At 39.3% G+C, this 26,965-nt stretch overlaps 1 protein-coding gene across 2 annotated transcripts; it reads right to left on the reverse strand.

The window, feature by feature from the left end:
- On the reverse strand, positions 1-26,717 carry klhl24a (kelch-like family member 24a). 2 transcript variants are annotated; one of them, XM_034182778.1, is made up of 8 exons: positions 26,513-26,716; positions 24,859-24,977; positions 23,904-24,748; positions 21,585-21,769; positions 17,531-17,649; positions 5,558-5,746; positions 1,768-1,956; positions 1-1,652 (listed from the first exon to the last, which is right to left on the reverse strand). In XM_034182778.1, the coding sequence occupies exons 2-8, from the start codon at positions 24,931-24,933 to the stop codon at positions 1,452-1,454; spliced, it is 1,803 nt and encodes a 600-aa protein (XP_034038669.1). In that variant the 5' UTR covers positions 24,934-24,977; positions 26,513-26,716; the 3' UTR covers positions 1-1,451. The 2 variants fall into 2 exon arrangements, with proteins under 2 accessions (XP_034038669.1, XP_034038668.1); XM_034182777.1 differs by having other exon boundaries at positions 1,452-1,652; positions 24,859-24,969; positions 26,512-26,717.
- Between the last annotated feature and the right edge of the window lie 248 nt (positions 26,718-26,965).

Genomic DNA, 26,965 nt, shown 5'->3' on the forward strand with positions numbered 1-26,965 from the left:
CTATGTTGATCAGGGCCCTATCTTCCATGCTGTGCACAGCATAGTGCAAGTGTTATTGCTTGTGTACAACTGACTCACTTCTTGTTTTCACACCCAGCACTGAGGTCATCTAAGTACCAAGTATTAACTGCACTCAACTCACAGGCGTGTTGGTCTAAAATGAGGCGTGGTCAGGAAAGAAAGTGAATTCAGAAAACAATTACACCACAGACCGGCAAAGACATGGCCTAAAGTCGAGCGCAGTTTCTCTGCTATTTAAGTCAAGTCAAGTCTGAGAGCATGCACTGGTGCTGCACTTCACTAAATCCACAATGCCACAGAAAAACCTTGAATCCTGGATGGCAACCATCCAGGTAGACAGCAGGGCCATTCCCATATCTAAAAATAACTATCTGGCACAGCCAGGTCAACAAAGGGCACTTGCACACTGGATCAAGCACACAGAAATGTGCCACACGTCTTGAGTCACTGACACTTGTGTCTTAAACAGGATGAAAGATGACAATCTGATTTTATTTCATGTTATGCCCAAAACATGCCAAGTCATTAATTGGCCAAATACAATTCCTTTCTACCCGATGCCCAACTTTGCACTCAAATTGTGCACCGTGTCAAATGCACTTGCGTTATGTGCTTCGGACATGTGTCACAGATGATCAAGACAGGGCCTTGAGGCTGAAAATGATTCTAAATATATATTTACTAAATTTGTTGTTTACACTTGTTTGGTCTGTCCAGCAGTCCAAATCCAAGAGATTAATTAAATTTTTTGGGTGGGTGGGGGAAATCATATGTTTAGTATTTTTCCTCGATAAGTGGAATTAAACAAGTAATTGTTTATCAAAGTAGTTGACAATCAGTTTTCTTCTGAATGACTAATTAATTGTGTCAGACCAAAAAAAAAAATAATAATAAAAATAAATAAATAAATAATCAAACTTAGTGGCATAATTAAGAACATTTTGATAATTTACATTTCAGTGAAACCTAATTCACTTAGAAGTTTTAATTCAATATCTGAGAGTATCACCATCCTCTCCAGCAGGATCAGGTATTTTCTTTTTAAATTTGGATGAGCAGAATTTTTCTTCTCTTTATCTTTTCTAAAAAACAGTTTAATAATTTGCACATTTCCCTACAATTTGATCGTGTAAGGTAATCCTGAAACTGTACTGATATGACTAATGTGTTGCACTTCTGATTTGCAGATCTGGGTCAACTTTACCTTAAGCAGCAGACATATCATTAGCATTAATAACCGCTGAGCATTTCCACAGACGGTTTGCTACATCACGCTCTGGGAAAATAAATTAAACCTTGTGAAATGTGTCTGATTTTTAGCAGAGAGCGGCTTTGTTTGTCCTGTGTATGAATGTGCTTTAAGAGCTTCAGTTTCAAAGAGTTTAAGGTCAGACATGTTGGTGTGTGTTCTTGTGCGTGGCTGTTGGCGATCAGGTCCGGTGGTACTTTTCGTTGTAGCGGTGGATGGTCACACAGCCGTGGTAGGAGATTGGTCGCGGCATGGCTGCCACTCCTGTGATGATGCCTGTTGCAGGGTCATAACACAGGATGGTGTCTGTCGCTTCACCGTTTTCCCCTCTGCCACCGAGGACATAGATCTTACCATTACACACGGACATTCCACAACTCTCCTGTAGGAAAAGACGAGAGTGAAATAAAAGGATAGAGGATACAAGACCAGTACTGAAAAGCACATCTCACAGAATTTATCCCTCAAGTGCTCAGGTCCTATGGTTAGTTTATTACCTGTTTGTTGAAGGTGTGAACCACATGCATCCAGTAATCCTCCATGGGGTCGTAGCAGAATATGGACTTGGTGAGACCGCCACACACATAGATCAGATTGTTGAGTGACACTGCTGTGATGCAGCGCTTGGCAATGGGAATGTTTGCCCGCAGTAACCAAGAATCTGTCTCTGGATCGTAGCACTGAACCTGTGACACACGTTTTTGAATGTGATAAAACAAAATACATAGACACACTCTGCTTCAAATAAATAAACAAATAAAACATAAACAACAAGGGGCAAATTATTTCTTATTATTCAGTGCCACCATAATATATGGTTCTATGTGGCCTTGATGTTTCATAAATTATGTGCAATACTGAAACATGTTACCTTTGAATGAAATACAACCCTTCCACTGTGTTTAACACATATTGGCCCTAAACTGTTTGAGCTAAACAGTTATGGTCTCAAGTTTGACCTAAGGTCAAAGGGTCATTCTGACCAATAGAAAGATGATAGATTACTTCAGATTAGTGTTTCATAGTAACTGTAGGTGTATCTATACCCTTTCTAAATATCACCTCTATGATTTTTAACTGCTTTTTTTTCCTCCCCAAAATCAAATCACTTTGTCCTTGGTTGACCCTCAGTCATTCCATGAAGTTTGTTCCAAAACTGGATCAACTGGATATGCCAGCATGGGCTACCATGTGTTGGTGTAATGGGCCGGTAGATTGCAGATACATAGCTTGCAGGGTTGGGAGGGTTACTTTAAAAATGTATTCTGATACAGTTACTAGTTACCTGTTGAAAAATGTAGTCAGTAACGTAATCCAAGTACCATAATATTAATGTAATTTGATTACTTTCAATTACTTCTGGATTACTCCAATATCAAATATGCTAATACAGACAAAAGAAACTAAATATAAATAGTCTTGACCACATAGTACAGTTTATTAAGCAAAAAATAAAACTGTTTCTTTTACATGGCATGCTCTGTTTTACTTCACATTATGAATTAAGAGCACCACAATATTGTTTTAAACACACCCAGTGTTCACCTGCTAAATTTTCAACAAAAAATGCCAAACAAATGAAGGATAATGAAAACTCAGGCGGTGTGCGGATGAATTTGTAATTAAAAGTGGCTTGCAGAACAATATACAAAACAAAAAAAGTCTACTACTTGTTCAGTAAACATAAAATTATCTTACTTTAGTCTTTCACATAGCATTCGCACCATGTTTAACATATCAGTCCACTTATTGAACTTTCAAAATAAGAACAACAGCATAATGAAAACCATTAAGTAAATACTGTCAGTAAGGAGGCGTGATCGCCATTTTAATTCCGGGCAAGTTAGTGATTTGCGTGAACAGAAGTTCAAGAAACAGGTGGAATATGCCGGAAAGCTGCGCATGTTGGCTAAGCCACAAACGGAGGAACAAGGGAGGCAATATTTCCTTCCATAAGTAAGTGGTTTTGGTTCTTTTTGTCACTTTGTCCGTGATATTTGGATGATAAACAGCTGTGTTTCCTGCCGTACCTGTGTCGCCCGATGACACGGTCCATTAACTCTTCACTTATGTCTAGTTGATATTTTCCACTGCTAGACCAATGTCTAGTTAAAATACTTGTCGTTAGTGATTAAAATTGTTCGACAAGACTGGGGATTTTTTTTTTTTAAATTTGCATCTTAAAATAATGAGATTATAATGACCCGCGCTGTGCCGCTCACAGTCACACCCACATATAGAGATGTGTAACCACACCACTGACTTCATGAATGAAACTCGGTCAATAAAGGATAATTGAGCCGCGCTGCGTTGAACACAACAGCAGCTGCAGCAGGATGCCTCAGCTCAGCAGCTTGAACAGCGCAGATCCGTGTAACTTTCAACACTAATATTTGGGAATGTGTGTGTGTCAGAGTAAGTTTAATACTTTCCTGACATAATTTAATGTAAATAAATTACTGGCTCGATATCCAGGTCAAAATGGCATTTTAACACATATTTTACAAGCATTTTTCTGAGTGTGTTCAGTCGTGGAACTCCACTGAAAATGCATTAGCATCCTGGAACTTCATCAATATTTTGCCCAGTTAGGAGACATGTCGCTGTCCATGAAGGAACATTTTCGTTTCAAAGAAAAAATATATATTATATACAAATAATATCATGAAATGCATTCAAATTGTAATCCTGTGAACTAATCCCCATTTTTACTAAATATACCTGTAATCTGAATACGTCTTTTTTCTGTAACTGTAGCGGAATACAGTTACCTTTTTTTTTGTATCCTAATTACGTAACGCCGTTACATGTATTCCGTTACTCCCCAAGCCTGATAGCTTGAACCGGAGCATGAATGACGTATGGCCCCAAAGACAAGACTCAGACCGCCAGTTAGACACATAGATTCCTGCAGACTGTTATCAAACTGCTGCTCTACCCGTAGATGTAAACAAGCTGGGCACCGCACACATAAATGAGCTATTCTATTCTAGAGAAAAGAGGTACTGTTATAGTTTGGGTTCCTCTGAATGCAGCCGTATTCCAGTTTAGCTTATGTAGGTTACCGACATATTAAATCCACATTGGTACATCTCAGCGAGGCAGACAACAGATTACACAGTCTGCCCTTCTTTATATTTATTTCTATACCCTGTTCATTCCCAAACCTTGATTGTTTACTGATAACATTTACAGTATAACATATTTCTTTTAACCCTCAATGTTTGTTTGTTTGTTTTTTTAACTTCTGTTCTTGTTGGATCACATTCATGGTATAACACTTCCTATTTCCATCAGTGACATGTCTCAGCAGGCCAAAAACATCTCATTGAGTAAATGTGTTTCCATCATTGACTCATTGATGAGTAATTAATCCTTAAGTACAGCACAATAAATAAATTGGTGTTGACAGGAGGCAGATTTTACCAGGCAAACAATCAGGAGATGAGGTGTAGTCTCAGCTTTTACAACTTAACATGTTTGTAATCAGATGGTACTCAATAATCACTTTTATTAATTATTAGCAGCCAAATATTATTATTACCAGCTAATTACTGGCAGCCAAGGTTCTGTTTTCTGTGGCATTTCTTCTTCTGTCACAAGCAAATCTTAATACTAAGATTTTTCATGGCTATTTGGTGGAAGGGTGAGACATCCATAGAAGTCTGTAACTCTTTCACATTGGCATTGATGTCTTGATGGCTCCCCTCACTAATAATCACTGTGCAGGTAGTTTGTGAGAACTGCCTACTCCAGACAGTTTTACTATACAGTACCATACTGTCTGTATTTCTTACTGATTGATGTAAATGAAGTTCAAGACTTATTCAGTGACTTAGAAATGTTTATGTATCCATCCCCTGATGTGTCTCAAAAACTGACTGTAAATGTGATGATTTACTATCAGTTAATCAAAAGGCATCAATGACTGTCATGTAGGCATTTTATGATTGTATTTTTTATTTCATGACATGAAAGTATTTTACTTTGTTGTTATTGTTTGGTAATTTTAGATATTTTTCACACATTCTTATTATAAAAAAATGGTTCATCTACACCCCCCACCATACTTTAAATTATGTGTTTACTGTAAAATATATAAACTGCACAGCCTAAACTTAACATTGAACTTTTCTGAAACCAGCTGATTTGACTTTGTTGTTCAGACATCCTACTAACTGGGGGAATTTAAAGACCTAATTTAGGTTCATAAAATATATTCAATGAAATTCTTGAACTGAAAAAGAAAAAATGCTATCATCACTATGTGACATATACGTTTCCCACCTTGTCTGAACAGGTGTTGTCATCTGGTCCTCCTCCAATCACAAACAGTTTGCCTGCACAGCTGGCCACAGCCGGAGAGCTGACCGCCTCTTTCAATGGAGCCACTTCCGTCCAGCGGTTAGAGAAGGAGTTATAACACTCCACACTACTGAGGCGATTTTGGCCATCATAACCACCAACAACGTACACCTGAGGGGAAACACAAAAACATATTTAGATTATCTGATGAGATACATATTATACAACCCCTGGCAAAAATTATGGAATCACCGGCCTCGGAGGATGTTCATTCAGTTGTTTAATTTTGTAGAAAAAAAAGCAGATCACAGACATGACACAAAACTAAAGTAATTTCAAATGGCAACTTTCTGGCTTTAAGAAACACTAAAAGAAATCAGGAAAAAAAATTGTGGCAGTCAGTAACGGTTACTTTTTTAGACCAAGCAGAGGGGGAAAAAAATATGGAATCACTCAATTCTGAGGAAAAAATTATGGAATCATGAAAAACAGAAGAACGTTCCAACACATCACTAGTATTTTGTTGCACCACCTCTGGCTTTTATAACAGCTTGCAGTCTCTGAGGCATGGACTTAATGAGTGACAAACAGTACTCTTCATCAATCTGGCTCCAACTTTCTCTGATTGCTGTTGCCAGATCAGCTTTGCAGGTTGGAGCCTTGTCATGGACCATTTTCTTCAACTTCCACCAAAGATTTTCAATTGGATTAAGATCCGGACTATTTGCAGGCCATGACATTGACCCTATGTGTCTTTTTGAAAGGAATGTTTTCACAGTTTTTGCTCTATGGCAAGATGCATTATCATCTTGAAAAATAATTTCATCATCCCCAAACATCCTTTCAATTGATGGGATAAGAAAAGTGTCCAAAATATCAATGTAAACTTGTGCATTTATTGATGATGTAATGACAGCCATCTCCCCAGTGCCTTTACCTGACATGCAGCCCCATATCATCAATGACTGTGGAAATTTATATGTTCTCTTCAGGCAGTCATCTTTATAAATCTCATTGGAACAGCACCAAACAAAAGTTCCAGCATCATCACTTTGCCCAATGCAGATTCGAGATTCATCACTGAATATGACTTTCATCCAGTCATCCACAGTCCACGATTGCTTTTCCTTAGCCCATTGTAACCTTGTTTTTTTCTGTTTAGGTGTTAATGATGGCTTTTGTTTAGCTTTTCTGTATGTAAATACCATTTCCTTTAGGCGGTTTCTTAGTATGTTTGCCTTTAACAACCTTCCCATGTTGTTTGTATTTGGTCCAGAGTTTAGACACAGCTGACTGTGAACAACCAACATCTTTTGCAACATTGCGTGATGATTTACCCTCTTTTAAGAGTTTGATAATCCTCTCCTTTGTTTCAATTGACATCTCTCGTGTTGGAGCCATGATTCATGTCAGTCCACTTTGTGCAACAGCTCTCCAAGGTGTGATCATTCCTTTTTAGATGCAGACTAACGAGCAGATCTGATTTGATGCAGGTGTTAGTTTTGGGGATGAAAATTTACAGGGTGATTCCATAATTTATTCCTCAGAATTGAGTGAGTCCATATTTTTTCCCTCTGCTTGGTCTAAAAAGGTAACCGTTACTGACTGCCACAATTTTTTTTTCTTGATTTCTTATAGTGTTTCTTAAAGCCAGAAAATTGCCATTTGAAATGACTTTAGTTTTGTGTCATGTCTGTGATCTGCTTTTTTTCTACAGAATTATACAACTGAATAAACATCCTCCGAGGCCGGTGATTCCATAATTTTTGCCAGGGGTTGTGTATATATATATATATATATATATATATATATATATATATACACACATATATACACACACATACATACATACATACATACACACACACACACACACACACACACACACATATATACACACACACACACATATATACACTTACTTTTTTGGATTGGTACAGGTGTACCAAATGAAGTAATTGCACGTGGACAACTTTTTTTGTGTCTGGTACTCTTCTTTCCAAGTCTGCATTTCCCCTGAGTAACTTTAGCATGTTGACATTTCAGCCCATGTACATAGCGAAGGTGTGTTCATTACTTAATAGTTATGATGCATCAGATGCAAGCTACACATGTGCCAGAATTGTTCATCTACAGTCGGGTATACTTTGAATATCAGCTGAAGTGAATGTCAGAGAAAGTTGAGTGTAGTGCAATCCAAGTGAAGGCAGTGTTGCTTAGATTTGCAGTTATTTATAATAAAGTCCATGTTCAAAGTGTAAAACATCAAGCCTCAATTACATGTCTTTGTCATAAGGGATTGATAATGAAATGCTATGAATAATTGGCAATATCGATACCAAAAATCCATATCGGTCAAGCGCTTTACACATTCTTTGTGTGTGTGTGTGATGTTTAAGATGTAGCAACTAGGGCAGTGTGATGTCAGTTGAAATCACTTCAAGGGATTCTGCCATTTGGACTGATCAATCCTTTGTGCCATCCACTATGTCATAAAACGATCACAGAACTCGCATGTGAAACTCTGAATCACTATTAATTGTATGTTCTTGTGATATAAAACTTTCCACATACAATATAAACACGCACACATGGGCACACTGTTACGCACATTGTGCAGCATCACAAGTCTGTGAGTAACAATGGTTTCTACATCAGCAAATGGAAAACCAGTCTGTCAGGTGTACAACAATAGATGGCGTAGTACTGCTGAACATGTGGCCTTGTCCTGAGTCTGTTTTCCACTTCTGTACACTCTACCCTGGATCAATGCAGGCAGACACATCAACAACGTCAATATCACGTCTGACTGAGTCACACGACACACAAACATAGTCCTACCTTAAACTGCGGTGTTGGATTGACATACTGAGGGCTCACAGTGACATCACGTCTATGATATTTACCACAACTCTTTTTGCACTGTAGAGTCACAGAGTGGTGAGCTTGCAGACTGCATTATACTGTCGCTGATCACTCGTTATAGATATTGTTTCCCTTCAAGTTTTTGCTTCTTTTTGTGAAGGGAATTTGTGCTTTCTTGCCGTCTGTTGTAATAAGCAATATACATGAGAATCTATTTTACAAACTTGCAACCCAACCAGCAGACACCAGACAGCCACTGATTCCTCTTTATTTTTCTGCAGTCAAAATGCAAAAGATGGAATAAATATGTCCCTTTTTGGCTAATATATCAACATGGCGGTGCAACATGGCGGTCTCCACGAGAGGGTCCCCTTCCATGTAGATATGAAGGAGTCATTCTGGGCTCATCAGTTCATTATTGCAGGTATTTATACACCAATTAACAGATAGCTGTACGTAAATGCTATATTCCATTTGTGCTAATAAACAACCCCAAATCATACAAACTGTAGCTTTAATATGATATTTTTGTGTTAAACCCCTTGAAGTTAAAAGTGTACACTACAACCTCATCTTGACTTTATTTCAAGAATATTTTGGTGGGGTACAGAGGCAAAATTACAAAAAGTGTGTCACTCTCCAGCTATGGAATTCACTGTATCTTACAAAATAAATAACAACATATTGATTTTGCTGAACTTTGGCAGGAAACAAAAAGCAGGGAAATATATTGCCATATAATCAGTCTTCCAGGTTTAGAAAAGACTGGACTGTTTCCTATTTTGTAACGTTTTATGTCTTTATGTACTAAAGGCCAAGTGGTTAGCGCGCTTGGTTTCAGTGTGGAAGGTTCTCAGTTCAAACCCCACCCCTGCCACATTTCTCCATGTAATGTGGCGCTGTGTCAGGAAGGGCATCCGGTGTAAAACTTACACCAAATCAACATGCAGATCTACCTTGGATCTGATGTGGCAACCCCGAGTGAAAACAAGCAGCCGAAAGGACTTACTATGTACTGAAGAAAGTATGAACATTGACATTTTGCATTTGTTTGGAAAATTCACTGCATTCATGTGTCATTTTGTGAATAGTGAAACATGAACAAATGAATAACATAATCCTTAGAGACTTACAAGAAAGAGCCTTGCTTACATTTGGTATAAACTCCAACAATTCGCTCATTGTTACACGTATTACCCCCCTTGACACAAAAAAAAAAGGCAAATAGGAAACATGTGGCATGAAGAACAACAGAAAAAAAAGTTGAAAATGAGTTGGGGAAGAGAATTGATAACAGACTTCGATTTTCAGAGGATGCCACATTACATCAGAAATATACACTGAACAAAACAACACAGCATTACTCATCAACAAGCTGGCATTATGCAACTGCCAACCTTCAGGCTGTTCCTGTCCTACGCCAAACCCAAAGTGTGCACGCACACACACACACACACACACACACACACACACACACACACACACGGATTACAAATGCAAAAGAAATATAGAAGTTAAAGGGGGAAGAGACAAAGCTGGAAGTGGATGAGACAAAAGGATATTTGCATTCAACGTCTGAGCTTGTTCCTCAACTGAAAAACGGGCATAGAGGAAAACACCTGCAGAAACCCATTCACTGCCTAGGAAAATGAGCTTCTGTTTGAAAGGTGGCTGTACTGATACAGTGATGCATCTTTGTCCATTTTTGCAGTTTTAATGACAGAACAATTTACAGCCACATCCATAAGTATTTGGACAGCAACACACTTTTTTTTTTATAGTGTTGCCTCTGTACACCGCCATACAATGGAGTTGAAATGAAGCAATCAACTCAATGAAGCAATCAAGACATAACTCAGTCAGTTGGAAATGTCCATGTGTCCATCAACTGACTTGTCAGAAGAAAACTGTGAACATGAGTTTGTTTGTCCATGTACTTATGGGCTTTGAAACAGAAGGACTGTGGATAAAAATGGAGTTAATTCCTAAGGGGGGGGGGGGGGGGGGGGGCAAAACAAAACAAAAAACCCCAGTTATTTATGGGCCTGACTCTTCTTTTTTCTTTTTAAGATGAGCTGCATCTCACACCTCTTCATTTGAACACTGGATGTTAATATTCTTGATAACTGAAGAATTTGGTTTTGCTGCATAAATCAAACTGCAGCACAGATAAATGATAAGAAGTAAAAAGACTGGCAATGAAATCGATGGCAAAACGTATACGCTGGATTTTCCTCCCCCCCTCAGCATTCTTCTTCAGGTGATAATATCAACAGCCGATGGAAGCTGCTGCTGCATGTGGATGGGGGTTGCATGCTGCTCTGTTCTTTTCCTTATGCCCTCTTCATTCCACAGTGACTCGATAAACATGCCACATGGCTTCAATACACTATGGAAAAGTATGTATATCAATACAAGCACATTCCACATTAGTGTGACAGCAGCAGTGCACATTCCATATACACTTGAGGTCTGCAGCTATCAAATAAATACAGAGGCAAACATGATTCATGGCTTTTCCCAAGTACCTGAACACGACTTTGACGGCTCATTTTATGACCACATTTAAAACGGTGGCACAGAATGATTTACATCTTCCTTAACAATCACAGAATGGGACATAGTGGCACTGAGAAAGCCAGGCAGAGAGAAAGAATGAGGACACACTGGAAGTGTGAGAGAGAGAGAGAGAGAGAGAGAGGCAATGTGATGGATGATAACAGTTGACCTGCCATAGCAGAGAGGAAAACAAGATGTGGCCTATTTTTGCTCACACGCTATGGAAACCATTACAACAGGACATCATCACAGAATGCAGGACAGTTCAGTTGTGTGTGTGTGTGTCTGTGTATTGTTGTACTTCTGTCAGTGTGAGCGCCAGCAGAACACATTTAAAGTTATTCAAAAAGTATCTGTGCAACAAAGCGTTAAAATCTCTCCGTGCACGTGTGATCGTTCAGACATGTTCATTACACAGGCTTGTTTACAGCAGTTAGGGTTACTTCTTCATGCCAACAACTGGAGTGTCAGCACTGCACATCAAAAGGGGAAATTACAGACTCAACCAGGAAATAACTGCTTGCAAACCATAGGGAAGGGGGACGTTCAGAGTAAAGAAAAAAAAACTGCATGCAGATATGTCCTAACGAGAAAGAATTTGAGATACCATAAGAGGACAGATTAAATCTTGTATGATAAAAAAAGAAGAAGAAGAAATGGAAAACATTCCTCTGGGAGTCTCTTACCATCATCAAATGTGTAATGGGAAGAGGAAATAGGTGCAGAAAATACCAAATGTAGTGATCTGATCACTTCTGATGAAGAGTTCTATGACACTACATGGACAATCTGTAGAACAGGTAGTTAGAAACAAGTTAAAGAGCTGGCAGGAAATCAAAAGGAATGAGACTGCTGGATGACATCTTGGGACTAGATGAAAAGGCATCATCTTAGAAGAAAGAATGAGTGTGACTGAAGAGAAGATGAAGACACATGCGTGACAGATACAGGAAGCCTTTCCTAAGATTTCATGACTCCAAGTGTGTGTGCACAAGCACTGTAGCCCTGTGACTGTAGTGTCTGCACCCTGAAATGTAGATCTAACACATTAAGAGAAATTCATGCAGATAAAACACATGCATACAGACAGGATGGATTAAAACTTCGACGACAGACTTCGAGCTTGACAATGATGGAGAAAGTTGTATTCTAGAAGCACTCTGCTGAAATCCTGCATAAAAATCAAACTCTGCTTTTTGAGCTTGGTAAACTTATACAAATGGTGGCAAATGGTGTTCAAAAACTGCAAATGGAGAAGGTGATGCAACAGAAGCTAGCCAAACCAGCATGCTAATACCAATGCACCACTCACTATGGCTGGCATAGAAATGCACATAGCAAAACCATTCGCTCAACTAGCTCTTGACTGTGTAACTGTCAACTGACATGGCCAGACAATCTAACACATGGAAACATGAAACGACATGAAGACCCATCTGGTAACTCTCAAAACCACCTGTTTAGCCTCGACCATAGAAAACAAGGCCCTCAAACTAAAAACACGTGATTCAGGTGCAACAGCATCTGTAAAACTGGTTTACCTAAGAAAATCAAGGGCGCCAAACCAACTACTTTTGTGGAGACACTCCTGAAAAGAAAATATGTCGCAGAGGTCTTTCCCTCTTCAGCTGTCAGGGCTCACAGAACTGCCACCCCTCGAAGGAAACAAGGTAACTCTCCACATGCATTCATCACTTGGATCCACCATTACCAGACAAAGAAGCATGTCCTGAACTTGGCCAGAGATGCCGCCAAGTATCACGTTTCCCATGGATCTGAAATACATTTACCAGAACGACAGTACTGAGTTCTCCAAGAAAAGAGCAGTGTATTCCGCAGCCAAGCTGCAGCTGAGAAACACTGGACTCACATAGAGGATGTTATTTCCTGTCAAGCACAAAACTCTCCTTTTCATCGACCGATGAAGTTTCCTTTTCTGTTCAAAATAACCTAAAAGGCACACCTCTCACTCAGTCTGCTCCATAAAAAACCTGAATGTATGATCATCACTCAAGCATAACTACATTAAAAAAAAAATCTACAATATCTTATTTTGCACTGGCATTTAAAATCATTCATACTGCATATGCTAAAAAATTCTATCTTTAGACTTTTTAAGAATATTTTTAAAATTTGGTCTTTTGTAAAATACACCCAATGCAAATAGCAGCCATATGATTCTCACTTGTTTTCACCCTGCCTCAATCCATGACTCCTTTCAGTTCATTACTGACTTTTACAGCCAAGCTTTCATGGTCCAGCTGATGACATCACTCTTTAAAAATCCCTGAGCATTTTGCACACATGCACATGTAGTTGTTGTTTCTGTGGCAATTACGCATTTTCAATGTTGATTAGAAGTCCAAAATACAAACTTCAAACTGTAAAGAGAAGAGAAGTTGCAGGATACAGTGCATCTGGAAAGTAATCACAGCGCTTCATTGCAGTATTCCAATCTAGAAGAAACAAATGCATGAATCAGGGTCTCAGCATCAGCCACAGACAGGATGGGATGAATCTTTGCTATATTTCGCAGGTGGAAGAAAGCAGTCCTCATAATATCTCTAATGTGGAAGTCAAAGGACAATGTAGGATCAAAAATTACCCCAAGGTTCCTCACTTTGTCAGTGTGACGTATGACACACGAGCCTAGGCTAAGCGTTAGCTGGTCAAATTGATGCAGATGTCTCACTGGACCAAGAACCATCATTTTCAGTCTTGTCAGAGTTTAAAAGTAGGAAATTGCTCGACATCCAGCTTTGCAAGGCAGTCTTCTAAGGATTTTACGTGGATGAGATTACCAGCAGTTATTGGCATGTATAACTAAGTATCATCAGCATAGCAATGAAAGGTAATCCCAAAATGTGCCCAAGGGGTGCTATATAAAGGGAGAAAAGCAGGGGGCTTAAGACGGACCCCTGTGGAACCCCAAATTTCATGTCACTGAGGTTAGAGGTAGTGTTATTGTACAAAGTAGAGAACGACTATGTTTTGTAAATGGAAGAAGTTCAGAACCGCCAGGACTCTTCCTAGAGATGATCACTCGTCTAAACTGAGTGATCGGGGAAGAAGGACCTTAGTCAGAGAGGTGACCAAGAACACGATGGTCACACCGTCAGACTGTGAGAAACAAAATCTGTATTTTTCTGTATTCTAAAATTCTATGTATTTTGGGTCAAAGTGCATAGAACACTGCCATCTACTGGATGGGAGTGTGAATAGTAACCAACTATCACACAGTCGCTATTTGTTGCAATGAATCACACTTAAACATAATTTTCAATTTTGCAAATGCCTTTTTTTTAACAAATGAAAAATATTACATTTACAAATACACATTTATTTGTAAAAACCAACACACATGTTACAGTAACATGTTTTTTTTTTTGTTTTTTTTACAAATAAATAAACCAACCAGTAATAAAAAGGGACTCATTTTCCCATAATGCATTTTGGCATCTGTGTGCGTTAATGCTCAAACCTTCAGAATTAGCGCATTAATTTAAAACTAAAAGATATGTGCAATATTTTTCACTTTGTAAAAATGACAGGGTTGACGTTAATGTCGATAAACTGTCAGGAATGAGTTTGGTTTATAAATCAAACCATAAGTCAAAACTGCTTTTCTTTTGATGTCTTCTGCCACACGTCTGGGGCACTGTATGTTGAATGTCAATGACTTTTTTGTAGCAATCTGGCAGCCAGGCCCCTTCTTATGGGGTGGGGTTGAGCTCAGCTCCTCACAGTTGCCTGACTGCTGCAAAACATGTAACAGACAGGAACTAAGATATATGATTTTAGGGTTTACAAATGTTTTTGACCATTCGGCTTTACTCACTACGCCAGCAAAAAAACATTAGCGGACTAAAAGTTAGCAGAACTGAATTTTGCTGAAGCTAATTTTTCCGCTGATGGTTTTCAAAGTTAGCTGAAAAGCTAATCCGCTAACAAAAAAGTTACCTTTGCTAAGTAGCGGTTAGAGGATGAGCACAACTGTGCTCACCACTGCATGCTGCATTGTAAAGGCAGACCTGACTAGATTGTACAAAATGTGTGTTTAGCTTTTCTTTGCTGATCGTTAGACTACAACATTCCGCAGAGACACTGAACTTTGAGATACCACATACTGTACGTTCATAGCTACAGAATGTATGTGTCCCAAATGTGTGTTGACCGGTTAAAGCAGTCCTGGTTATTATGTCTGGTCATATGTGTAAGAGAGTCAAGAGGCCAGAAAGTTAATTCGGTGCTTTACTTGGCAGTGTACAATACTTGCACATGCAGTCAATCATCCAGTTAACCATGTCTTATGCGTGTAAATAACTACAGTTCAAAAGCTGAAGTGGTTATTAAGGATCTATGGTTATAACATTTTTTTGGTTTTATTGTTACATGTGACAGTACATAAAAGTATGACATTAAGACACAAATTTATTTATTTATTTTACACATCATCATGACATAACACAGATAAGCTGATTTGCAGAAATAACTAAACACATTACAAAGTTAATTTCTGTGTGAATCATCTCAGAATTTGCTTATAAACCTGTTTTAAATGAAGGCAAACTTCCTTCTCTGTATTGAACCTCCTGTTGTGTTCCAGGATGTGTGAGATGAGCTGGCAGTGATAGCTTACAAACCTGGGAGCAAGAAGTGGACTAAAAAGAAGAATAAAGTGCCAATACAGCCCAATACAGAACATTACTGATCTGATCAAAATTGGTCTTTGTCAAGTGTCTTGGCCTCTTTTATGTCACAGATGAATGACTCGAGACTCAGACTCCATACTATACACAACCTAATGCACATCATATTAACTCTGTAAACCTTTTGGTATGTTTAAATGTATTTTACCTCCTTAGCGGTATCTACAGAAGTAGGTGGAACAGTGGGGTAATACATAAAATTGTGAAATGTACCATTTGAAACCAGCCAGAATGTTTCCTACCAGATTCCATTTATCCTCCAATACAGGCAATCCCAAAAAAGAAAAAAACATTCCCTTATAAATGCCAAAGCAATTTATTTAGTGTTTTTTCTTAGAACAGGTATTAAATAAAACCATGATCCACGGCTCAGCAGCTCATTTTCAACAGCTTATCTGGCATCGAGCCACGGGATGGTACAAGGTAATAAATGAAACTGTACTGTCATGATGCTCTGGAGTACCAGACTCAGATATCTGTAAGTATTAGGAACCTGTAGTAATGCTTTTTTTAAACATTTCTTCTCGCTCTACCCAAACAAAGGCAGCTCTACACCCTCTGCACCCAAAAGGCATCATCAAAAATATGTGCCCCCCCACTCTTAACTGACTGATCACAGCAGATTTGTAATCACAGGTTTACAATCAGACAAATCTAATGGGCCTCTAGACAAACAGGACTGACACAAAGCTACTTTGTTTCAACTGTCATTTGCTTTTTAAAATCAAATGTGTAATGGAATTATAGTTGTTTGTCCTTATTTGTGTATCGTCTATTGTTGTGACTGCTGGATGTGAAACAAACTGTCCCAAGGGGATAATAAACAAATCTTGATCTAGAGGTAGAAAGCATGCATTATTTTGGAACAGGACTGAGATCCACTGGTACTATCTGATAGAGCTGTGCAGAAATACATTTATATACAGCAATGTGCAAAAATCTTTGGCATAATAAGAAAGTAGAAGTAAGACCTATACTGTCTTATCCGCAGATACTGTCGTGTGAAGTGGATAAGCTTCTACTACCCCCAAATACTGTAGGATGAAGGGAATGAGGTCTGACTACCTCAGATACCATAGCGTGAAGTGGATGAGAGTCTACATCTCCTCCTGAATAGGTTATCAGTCCATCACAGGTTACCTCCCCAGCCTAGGCTGGTAACCATTTACAGCTGGGTGCACTGAGACAATGCTGAGGAAGGTTTGTGTCTAAGGACACAAACAGGTAGCCTCATGCACACACTGGGAATTTAATGTACTGGCAGTCCAACTCCTATCCCACAGATCCAGCTATACTGCATATTAGAATATTAATGAGGAATAACAAATGAAAATCCGTAAACATGGTGCGCAATTAATGAGCCTCTGTACAGCAAATAAGGAATGACAAGCATTAAAGTCTAAAAAGGAACAATTTCAGTTTTAACATCACATGAGATAGTTTTCCCATGTGGCTTAAAAACAAAATTCTTTTGGGTGAATGTTCCCAGTTTTACAAGAACACCATAGTAATCAATTCATTATTTGTAAATATACTACACAGCCATTCTGTTAGAGAATTTTTAATCGTTATCTTTCTGGAAATTTCACCAAGCGGTTACTATGCTTGTTTTCAGTGTAGAAGGTTCCCGGTTCAAGCTCCACCCCTGCCCATTTCTCCTTGTAATGTGGAGTTGTGGAAGGGCATACGGTATAAAACATGTGCCAAGTCAACATGCAGATCCACCTCAGATCTGCTGTGGCAACCTCGAGTAAAAAGAAGGGAGCAGCCGAAGGGACTTACTTTTAACAAAAATATGTAGAAGAATCTGAGCCATTCTTACCTTTCCAAGTAGGACGGCCATCTTGTGTCTCCAGCGACCTTTGTTGAGAGAGGCCACTCTGATCCACAGGTTAAGCTGTGAAGTATACATCCACACATCCCTGCTGTTGATACGGCCGCCTTAAAAAAGATATAATAAAAAATTAAGATGCAGTCTGTTATTTAATAAAGAAAACAATACAGAAGCAAATTTTACACCTGACATATTTTTTAATCCATTCAATACTCTCCTCAGGATTTTTGAGTATGTTGGTGCTATGGAAACAACTGAATGTGGTGCACTCGTAGGGCAGAAGATCAGATTGTAATGGGGGGGGGGGGGGGGGTTTCCAAAAGTGTAGCATGTGGGTGCTATGCCCTTATTTCTTTCTTTGGGGAAAGCCCTGCCAGTTGATCTGATCTGACAGAAATAGTCTACAAAGCATTCAATAATAAAGAAACCAAATTTTAAGTGGAGTGTTTATGCCAAGTAACATTTTAACACCTAATGTGGCCAGATTTCTGTCTTATATGACTTTGACACAGGTTTGGCCCCCGTGGTTCACCTTGTAAATAACAGCTTTCCACACTCACACTGAATAAACACACAAACATAGCAGTACACAGAGCAAGGTGACTCTTATACACATAAACAAGCACACAGACACACACCATTATGATCTTTCAATGAAATGCACATGCGCAGACAATCACTATCACAATCACTACCACTTATAAAGTGATTTTAAAGGCAAAAAAGCAAACACGCATAATCAGGAGTTTCTGTTGTTTTCAAAGCTACACCACATTACTTGACTTCTTCATCTGCAATTTTTGGGCAAATGTTCACTGTAGAAGTTCCAAAGACAAACAACACTTGGCAGTCAATCAACAGGTTACTTACTGCGTAATCCAAACACATTTTTAACAAGCGCAGACACCGGCCTGCTCTTTCAACAGCCCCAGAAACACACCTGCCTGCAAACTTGCTACTGACAAACATGTCTAACAAAAACCCCTAATCAAATAAAAAAGCAATTTAACTGTAACATGAGCACTATCAGAAGTAATGTGATTAAGTATAGATCAACAGCTAACTACAAGGCAAACCAAACTCAGTGGTAATATTATTGGATAAAAGCATATGGTTGCATGAAGTCACGTGAGAAAAACTAGAATGGTGGGTTATAACTACAGTTAGAGCTGTCTGCGGTCACCTTGAAGGTGGCAATCAAAAGATGCAGCAAAGGGGTTTTGTAGAAGTCTCCTTGTAGCGTGGATACCACAGACTCACATACCCAAACAGAAAAGACAGTGACAATCTGTGTTATTTTACACTGGGACTTTAATTGATCTCATGGTGGTGATATCAGACAATAAAATATAGAATATGAATATAAACATAATAACCGTTGTGACTTCAAATCACACCTTTCCTCTGTAAACACTGCAGTCCTCCACATAGGTGGAGTTTAGCTGCCTAACACTAAAGTCAAAAGATTTCTTAATCCAGGATGGTTCATTGAGGTAGTGTTTGTTATTGTGTCGTTGGGTGTTTTCTTTTCAGAAGATGTGTGGGAGGTCATATGAAGCCGTCATAAAGGCACAAAGGAAACAAAACTTCTGTGCACACATGTAAGACAAGTTGGAGTTGTAAAATGGATGAGATGGGCTGGGATTTAAAATGGTTTTAAAATGGTTTTTAATCTTAATCTCAACAACAAATAAAAGGTATTAATCCATCAATGGATTTGAGAATTCACCTCTTTTGTTTTTTTGCTGGAGGGTGATAAAACACAATTAACGTTAATTTATTTTAATTACTGTAGGAGACAGACAGAAACAGACACAGGAAGGAATTCACACTGTGTCTGCTCCACCTGAGGCTTCAATTTTAAAAAATATGTATGAAAGAAATAAGATGACAGACTACCTGTCATTAACACCCCTGCCAAAAAAACAAACAAAAAAAACAACACAACTATGATCCAAGAATACTCACTGGAAAAACTTTGAAAGGAGAAGGAGTCTTCGTAATCATTCTACTGTGAAGTCCTGCTGGTTGAAATTGGGAGCAGCATGGCTATTAAACTTCTAATCAAACTCAACTTCTAATCAAACTCAACACAGACTCCAGGATAAAGAGTGACAAATTGGCATCTGTGGTCAAATGTCTGTTCCAGCATTAAAAAACAAAACACAATGATAAGAGGTTTTATATAAAGAGAACGAGGCACATGCTATTTAAGACCATAACAGAGTGCATCTGTGCTACAGTGTGGAGGCCAGCCAAAGTATCTACGCCAGCTCTCAGTGTCCGAATAGAGACAGACAAACAAAATGGAGAGGGGTGATGGAAGGGGTGCAAGATAAAAGGAAAGTTGAGGCAACTGAACTGAGTGTAGCTCGGCAATTACAATAGGGCAATGAAGATAATAACAGGCTATAAAGCCTTTTAAAGTGGTGTTGTGTGCACGGACCTGCATGTACAGTGTGCGTCTGTGTGCACGATAGTGAGATGATGAGGAGGCGGAGGAGGAGGAGGGCTATATTGACTTTTCCAAGCAGAGCTTGAGGGTAAACTGATAGCGGACACGTGAGCCTTGTGCGAGAACACATAAAAAAAGAAAAAAAAAAGAAAGAAAATAAAGAGCATAAACACAGCTGAATCTTTGCTGAAGGGAAGAATATTCCTTCCTCTCCTTTTTTTTTTTCTTTTGCTCATATTTCTATTGCCTTTGCCCAGTTGCAAGTTATAATCAATTTATTATTAGTATTATTTTTTGAAATCATTAAAAAGAATGTTTAAGCATAGACAGAGAAGGGAAGTCCCTTTGGCTGCTCCCTTGTTTTTTTTCCCCACTCGCGGTCGCCACAGCAGATCCAAGGTGGACCTGTTTGCTGAATTGGCACAAGTTTTACACCGGATGCCCTTCCCGATACAACTCCACATTACATGGAGAAATGTGGCAGGGGTGGAGTTTAACCCAGGAACCTTCTGCACTGAAACCAAGCACACTAACCACTTGGCCACCACCCCTGCCTGTTTCATGGAAATAATGTTAGTTGAAAACAATACAACAATAATACAATATGGTAATCAAGGTATTCAACATGGTATAACAATAATGTTATTTGAAAGCAATACAAAGAATGGCCTCAGTTCATCCTGACAACCAGCTGCATCCTGGACACAACAACCCCCACTTAAACCAGTCTCCATGGTTGCCAACTACCTTCGCTCTGCCCTCATTACTCAGGATGAATGATGTCATACTCACGCTTTATGTAATCTGGGTTTCTGTTCACCAAAGCAGAGTGAACTAGATTTTTCACACAAACTATCATTCACATAATGTAGAGCAGGTAGCTCAGTGGATAAGGAGCTAGTCTGACAATATGTAGACCTGGGTTCGACTCCTGCTCGTGCTACCTGTTTGTGTCCTTGGACAAGACACTTAATCTACATTATCTCAGTCCACCCAGCTGTAAATGGGTACTGGCCTCAGCTGGGGGAAGTAATGTGTGTCCAACTGGCATCCCATCCAGGGGGAGTCGTAGACTCTCATCTGCTTGACGCTACGGACTCTGGAGATAAGCACCGGCACAAACGGGCCTCAGGGCCTGCATATGACTTACTAATATCCGCACAGAGCAAGCAGATCAGTGAGATAAGGTGTTGGCTACCAATATATAAACTTGGGTTAGAGTCTTGAGTTATGCCTAGCCTTTTTATGTGGAACAAGGCTAATAAACTCACATTCCCTCTTCACCTGTTGAAGGTGCTATATCACAACAACTATGTGACAAATCCTCCTGCAGGTCGGTAAGATTTTATCATAAATATGTCAACTCGCTATGAGTTTATGGTATTAATTTCTTTTGCAATTCTAAACCTCAGATTGATTTTTTTTAAAAAACAGAGTTTCAAAAAGCCCCTCCACCATTATCGATTTTTACTGTATCAACAAAGTGTAGCTTCATGTAAAGCAGAAATGGTACCCAACATCTTCCATATTTCTAGGTTACATGAACAACACCTATTATTGTTGCAAATTACTGCAGTATGATCTTACCTGACACGAGAACGTCATTACGGAGGGCACAGACGGCATACTCTGACTTTGTGAACTCTGGTAGCTTGGCCAGTGACTTCCACTCTCCTGTTACTGGATCATAGCATTCAGTGTAAGGCAGGTTGAAGCCCCCAATCCTCTCACAACCACCCACCACCACAATCACTTCCGAGAAGCCAGTCGACCTGCACAGACAGAAACAGGAAAAGGTCAGGCAGAACAAGAGGCGAATATTAGAAACAGAAACTGAACACATCTAGATTAAAGGGCAATGAAAAGGGAAGCACAAATTACAGTTATAGTTTCCAATTAAAATACTGTGATAACCCATAAAAGACTGTGACAAGCCATAAACACACATACAGCAACATTTGGAGAGATTTACAACTGGAGCCAGCAGACATTTGTGTCCGGAGAGTAACCGAGTGTTGGTTTCCATGAGAACAGATTCGCTTATCTTTGTGGTAAGTTCACCATACAATGGAAGTATCAATCTCGACACGAAAACAAAGGACACTCGAGGCTACATTTAAGCTCAATTTCAATGAGCACAACACTTTCCTATAATCCTGTTTGAAATACATTCCACGAACATAACCTCATTTCCTATGAGGGTGCAAATCAAGTGCAGCTTCTTTTATGACAGCACCATTCAAAAATCTTGGCCCCAGTTAAAAAGTACTTGTAATTTATACACATAAACAACAACAACAAAAACAAACACACTATGACCTTTGAATGCAATTCTTGTCAAAAAAGTATAATTTCTGAATGTGCTGCCTTAATGCCCTGTTTGTTTACTATCTGAAAATGTAGGTCAAAGTCAGGTTGAAGTTTAAGAGGGTATACTTTGAGTGCATAGATCAATGAAACCATTCACAAGGGGTTCATTTTTACATGTGCATGCCAGGCTGTAACTGTGACATATGAGATCCCACACAAAAGCGGGTGGGGGGGGGGAGCATCTGTTATGAGCATGAGAGGATTTTGGCCCCTCGGGGCAAACGACAGAGACAGTTCGGGAGACAACAGCCTTGTTGATGCATTCAGATCTGCCTGACACCATACACCTGTAACTCGTCACACAGTCTAAAAAAAAAAACTCCCTATTAATCCCCACAGTAGTTCTAAAAGAGAGGCAGCTGCACTGTTGTTTGCTGTACACCACGTGACCACATGGCCTGCTTTGTCTGGTGGTTTCATTTGGCAAACAGCTTTTGTCCTTCATCATCAAATATTAAATTCAAGCATCTAAAGTGAAAAACCAACCTAAGTTAATTTTCTTACAAGACGATAAATCAAAACATGGGTACAGCTGACGCAAAACATCAGCAAGGTGAGATACACAACTGGCACAATATCAACAACATTCAGCAGTTGAGTTGCCCTGTTTCTTTTATAAGAATCTCCATTTAAACAGGAGCTACAAACACAGCTCACGCATCAGAAAATTTCTGAGTTTTGCACAATAAGACTCTCGCTATTTTGCATTTCGTCTCATGCACGCACACACACGCACAGTCACCTACAGCAAGCACAGAGCTCAAGCACAACTTGTACCCTCAAGCTATGAAACAAACAAATGCTTTAAAATCTCACACAAGGTTCTACTTTAAAAAACACCCACAGTTAAAAAAAAAAAATCAATTAGCTTTTTTGAAGTGTGGGTTACAAAAAAAACAAACAAACAAACAAACTGTTATTCTGCCAAATTTTCAGCCTTTACTTGGGCACAATTATATAATGTAAATAAAGGTCAAACCCATGCCCCCATTCACTGTGCAAAAATAAATCCGAAACTGGTGCTGCTATTTTGCATAATCTGGAACTAGGTTTGCATAGTAGACATTTGAAAACAGCCTTGTAAAAAGAAAATGCAGGAAGCTATCACCAAACTCTCTGGTTTTCAAGTATCCCTATATTTGGGCTATATTATGGTTATTTCTCAATTATGGCTTTTCAAAATGCATAATTATCATAAACACATATTTTGGACATGGTTATTTCTATGTAATATAACAACATTTTTACAAAAAGCTTACTGGACATGATCAATACTGCAACCAACCAGTAAGGGGCGATAGAGATATTTTGTCGTCACATTTCAGGACTTCTTTGAGAGTTCTTTTACAATGTGTCTAAAACAAACAAAGATATAGCTGTTACTGGTACTCATTGTTCAAGTGACTACAACCAGTACTTTCTAAAAATAAAAATCTTGTGATGTGATGACCTAATTAGCAGTGTCTATTTTTAGAGTTCTTCTACCTTTGAGTAGCAATGATATACTAGGTTTACTCTGGAAGATATATCACATACCTGCGTGGCCGGGTTCTGGGCGACATCATTTCGTTTCCAAGCACATGGTAACGCCTGGCCTCGTGCAACAGCTGATAGCACTCTGGAGCATTCTGAATGAGCTGATCGCCTTCCACAGTCTGGACAAAGTAGTTTGGTTGTAGAAGGGGCAGGCGCACATGGTGCAGAAGTTCCTTGAGAATGGGCTTTCTGAGCTCCATACTGTGGTACACCCAACGCATGACTGCCTCAAACACCACCTCCTCTTTACTGATGGACAACTCATCACTGCCAATATACTCTTCCAGTTCTTCTTTGTGTAGATCGAGAAATTCCTCATGCTGAGCCACCTCTGAGAAGTTGGCCAAGGCGTAACTGCGGCAGCGACTAGCTAGCTGTTTCAGGGAATGGGCGTCTGCAAAACGCTGGAGGCCCAGGCAGTTGCATGGGTCCAACTGCTCCTCCAGGAACTTTGCACAAGCATCACGCAATGTAGTGATCTGGAAGAGACTGGAGGTCTCAAAAAGGAACTGCACATTCTCTGTGGTGATCTTGGCACGGCCAGTGTACACATAGTTGAGGAAGGAGTCCATCGCTTCTGCCAGGATGCCATTGATCTCCACAAGCATCTCGCGGCTTTCACGGTGATCATTGCAGAACATGGCTCTGAAGTAGGAAGAGCAGGCAGAGAGCACAGCACGATGGCAGGGGAACTCACGGCCTTGCACGCTGATGACCACATCAGTGAACAAACGGCAATCGCGAAATTCATTGAAAACCTGGAGGATGCCCTCTGAGTGTGAAGAACCAGAACAGAAATCCAAGACATCCTGGCTGGACAATGCCTTGGGGTCAACCTCAAACACCTTTGGAGAAATCAACATGATTACAGACAACCTTTCTAAAAGCTGTGTTGTCAACTGAGTCAAAAGTCACTAGTAAACAGTACAGAAAATAACCCTTTGTTTGGCAGCACCTTGCGTTTGACAGCTGGTGAGTCTCTGATCCCGGCATCCTCCCTGTTCAGCCTTCTGCCCAAAATCAGCACCATGGCCACCACCTTCAATGTGTGCCTTTGTGAAATCTTAAGATGCTCTAATGACAGACAACAAACAATAGCACACAGAACCTGGTTTAAATGATATTATTATTATTATTATAATTATTCAGGAAAAAAGATCAAATATTAATAAATGGCAACCTAAACACATCACTGTAGTATAAATGACAGAATTCACCACAGGCACACAAAACACTCAGAAGGTACAAAGTGTTGCTGAAGAGTGATAAAACATGTGAGGTTAGTAAACCATTTCTCAAGCCCATGGAGTAGTAGAAAAATGCCTTACATCACCATACAGGAAAAAATTCTAACACAATGTTGAAATACCTTCAGCCATAGAATGTGACCTTTTGACCTCTTAAAATAGGTCAAGGTTAGCCATCTTTGAACTTGTCCAAGGCCTGTGTGAGAATGAATTTGAAGACCCTGGCAGTAATGGGAACGGACTTATGCTGAGCACAGACAGACAGGCGGAGACAAAGTCTTCACAATGCCCGAATGCCATATTTTGGCTTTGGGTAGCAAGTTTCAAGGTGTGAAAACAGATTGGGGGAAAAAAAAATCTTAATGACCTTCCTCTAGTGCCTCACTTGTGTGAAGCAGTTGTGCCCTGTGGCACAATGAACAGCCTGAGATGAAACAGAGGAGAGATCCAGGTTAAGCAATGCCCTGGGACATAAGGCAACATATCAGTAAGGTTTGTTATGAAAGACAGTGGGGGAAGGGATTTAATCGTCCAACAGATGGCATATCTATTGTTTAAGTGTAATGTCACACTTAATTCTAACCTTGTATTTGTCATCTTCAGAGGATGTGCTCAGAAATAAGGTCCCAGAGTCCTCATCAGTTAATGTTTGTCAGATTATATAGTTTTAGGATATGCTGTTCAAAGGAAATTAGCCCTATGTATGGCCAATGTGGCTATTAATGTTTGCTGACTTTAATGCCAGAGAAAAAAAATTCAGGTTATTTTTAACTTTGACTGATCAACAACAAAGACACCTATTCATGTGCAATACCTGCTTGTATAATTCCTCTTTGAAGTGTTCTTGACAAAAGGACAGGTTTTGTCAGAGGTGTCTGATGCGTGATTTAATAATTCCAATACATTTGGTCCACCTGATCACCCAGCAGCTAATTACAGATAACAGACAGTAAAAAATGCAAATAAATGCTTTATTGCAACAAAACATAGTAAATGTTTGATTGTCTGTCAACACATTTTCTCAGTGTTATTCTGATTCCTAACTTATTCATCAAACTATTGTTGGTTTGATGTCATCTTATTTATGTAAATATATCAACCAAAAATGTATTGAACCATGAATCTTGACATTTTGCATTTCTTTTTAGTCCCCAAAGCAATACAGATGACAGAATATTTATGTATCATGGCCCCTATACCTGAAACAATCTGGTAGAAGATCTGAAACTGGAATCACATATATAAACACACACACGCGCGCGCGCACACACACGCGCTGATGCCATCCTAAATTCAATATTGAGAGCAATTTACACAACATGAAACAAACAAACATCAACAATCACTGAAAACACACTTTACCTTATGTTGACGTTTCCAGACGAAGTTTCCTCTTCCGTTACAAGAAAAAATGGAAACAAACTTGTTTTGCCAGTGTCTTTTACAATATGCTCACTCAAGCAGCTGTGAAAAACAAAACAGGCTGTTATTTGGCCTACACATTTTGATGAAAAACAAAGAACTCACACTAACTGTAAACACAAAACCTATTTATACTTGTCGCCGGAAAAAAAAAAATCCAGCCCACTCGCATCAGCCATGCGATGCATCATGGGAAATGTAGTCCTTTCTGTTGCACCGTGTATTATGTTTTGCTCAATGAGAAACACCATTTCCCAGACTCCTCGAGCTCTACACGTGGCTGTTCTTTGTTTGCAAACAAACGCCACTTTTGTCGAGGAAAAACTTTACGAAAACAAGTGACACACACACTGTGAAACAGACGGTGTAACTATTTTATTGTGTTTAATATTG

This window comes from Thalassophryne amazonica, chromosome 12 (assembly GCF_902500255.1).
Source record: "Thalassophryne amazonica chromosome 12, fThaAma1.1, whole genome shotgun sequence".
Taxonomy (NCBI): Eukaryota; Metazoa; Chordata; class Actinopteri; order Batrachoidiformes; family Batrachoididae; genus Thalassophryne; species Thalassophryne amazonica.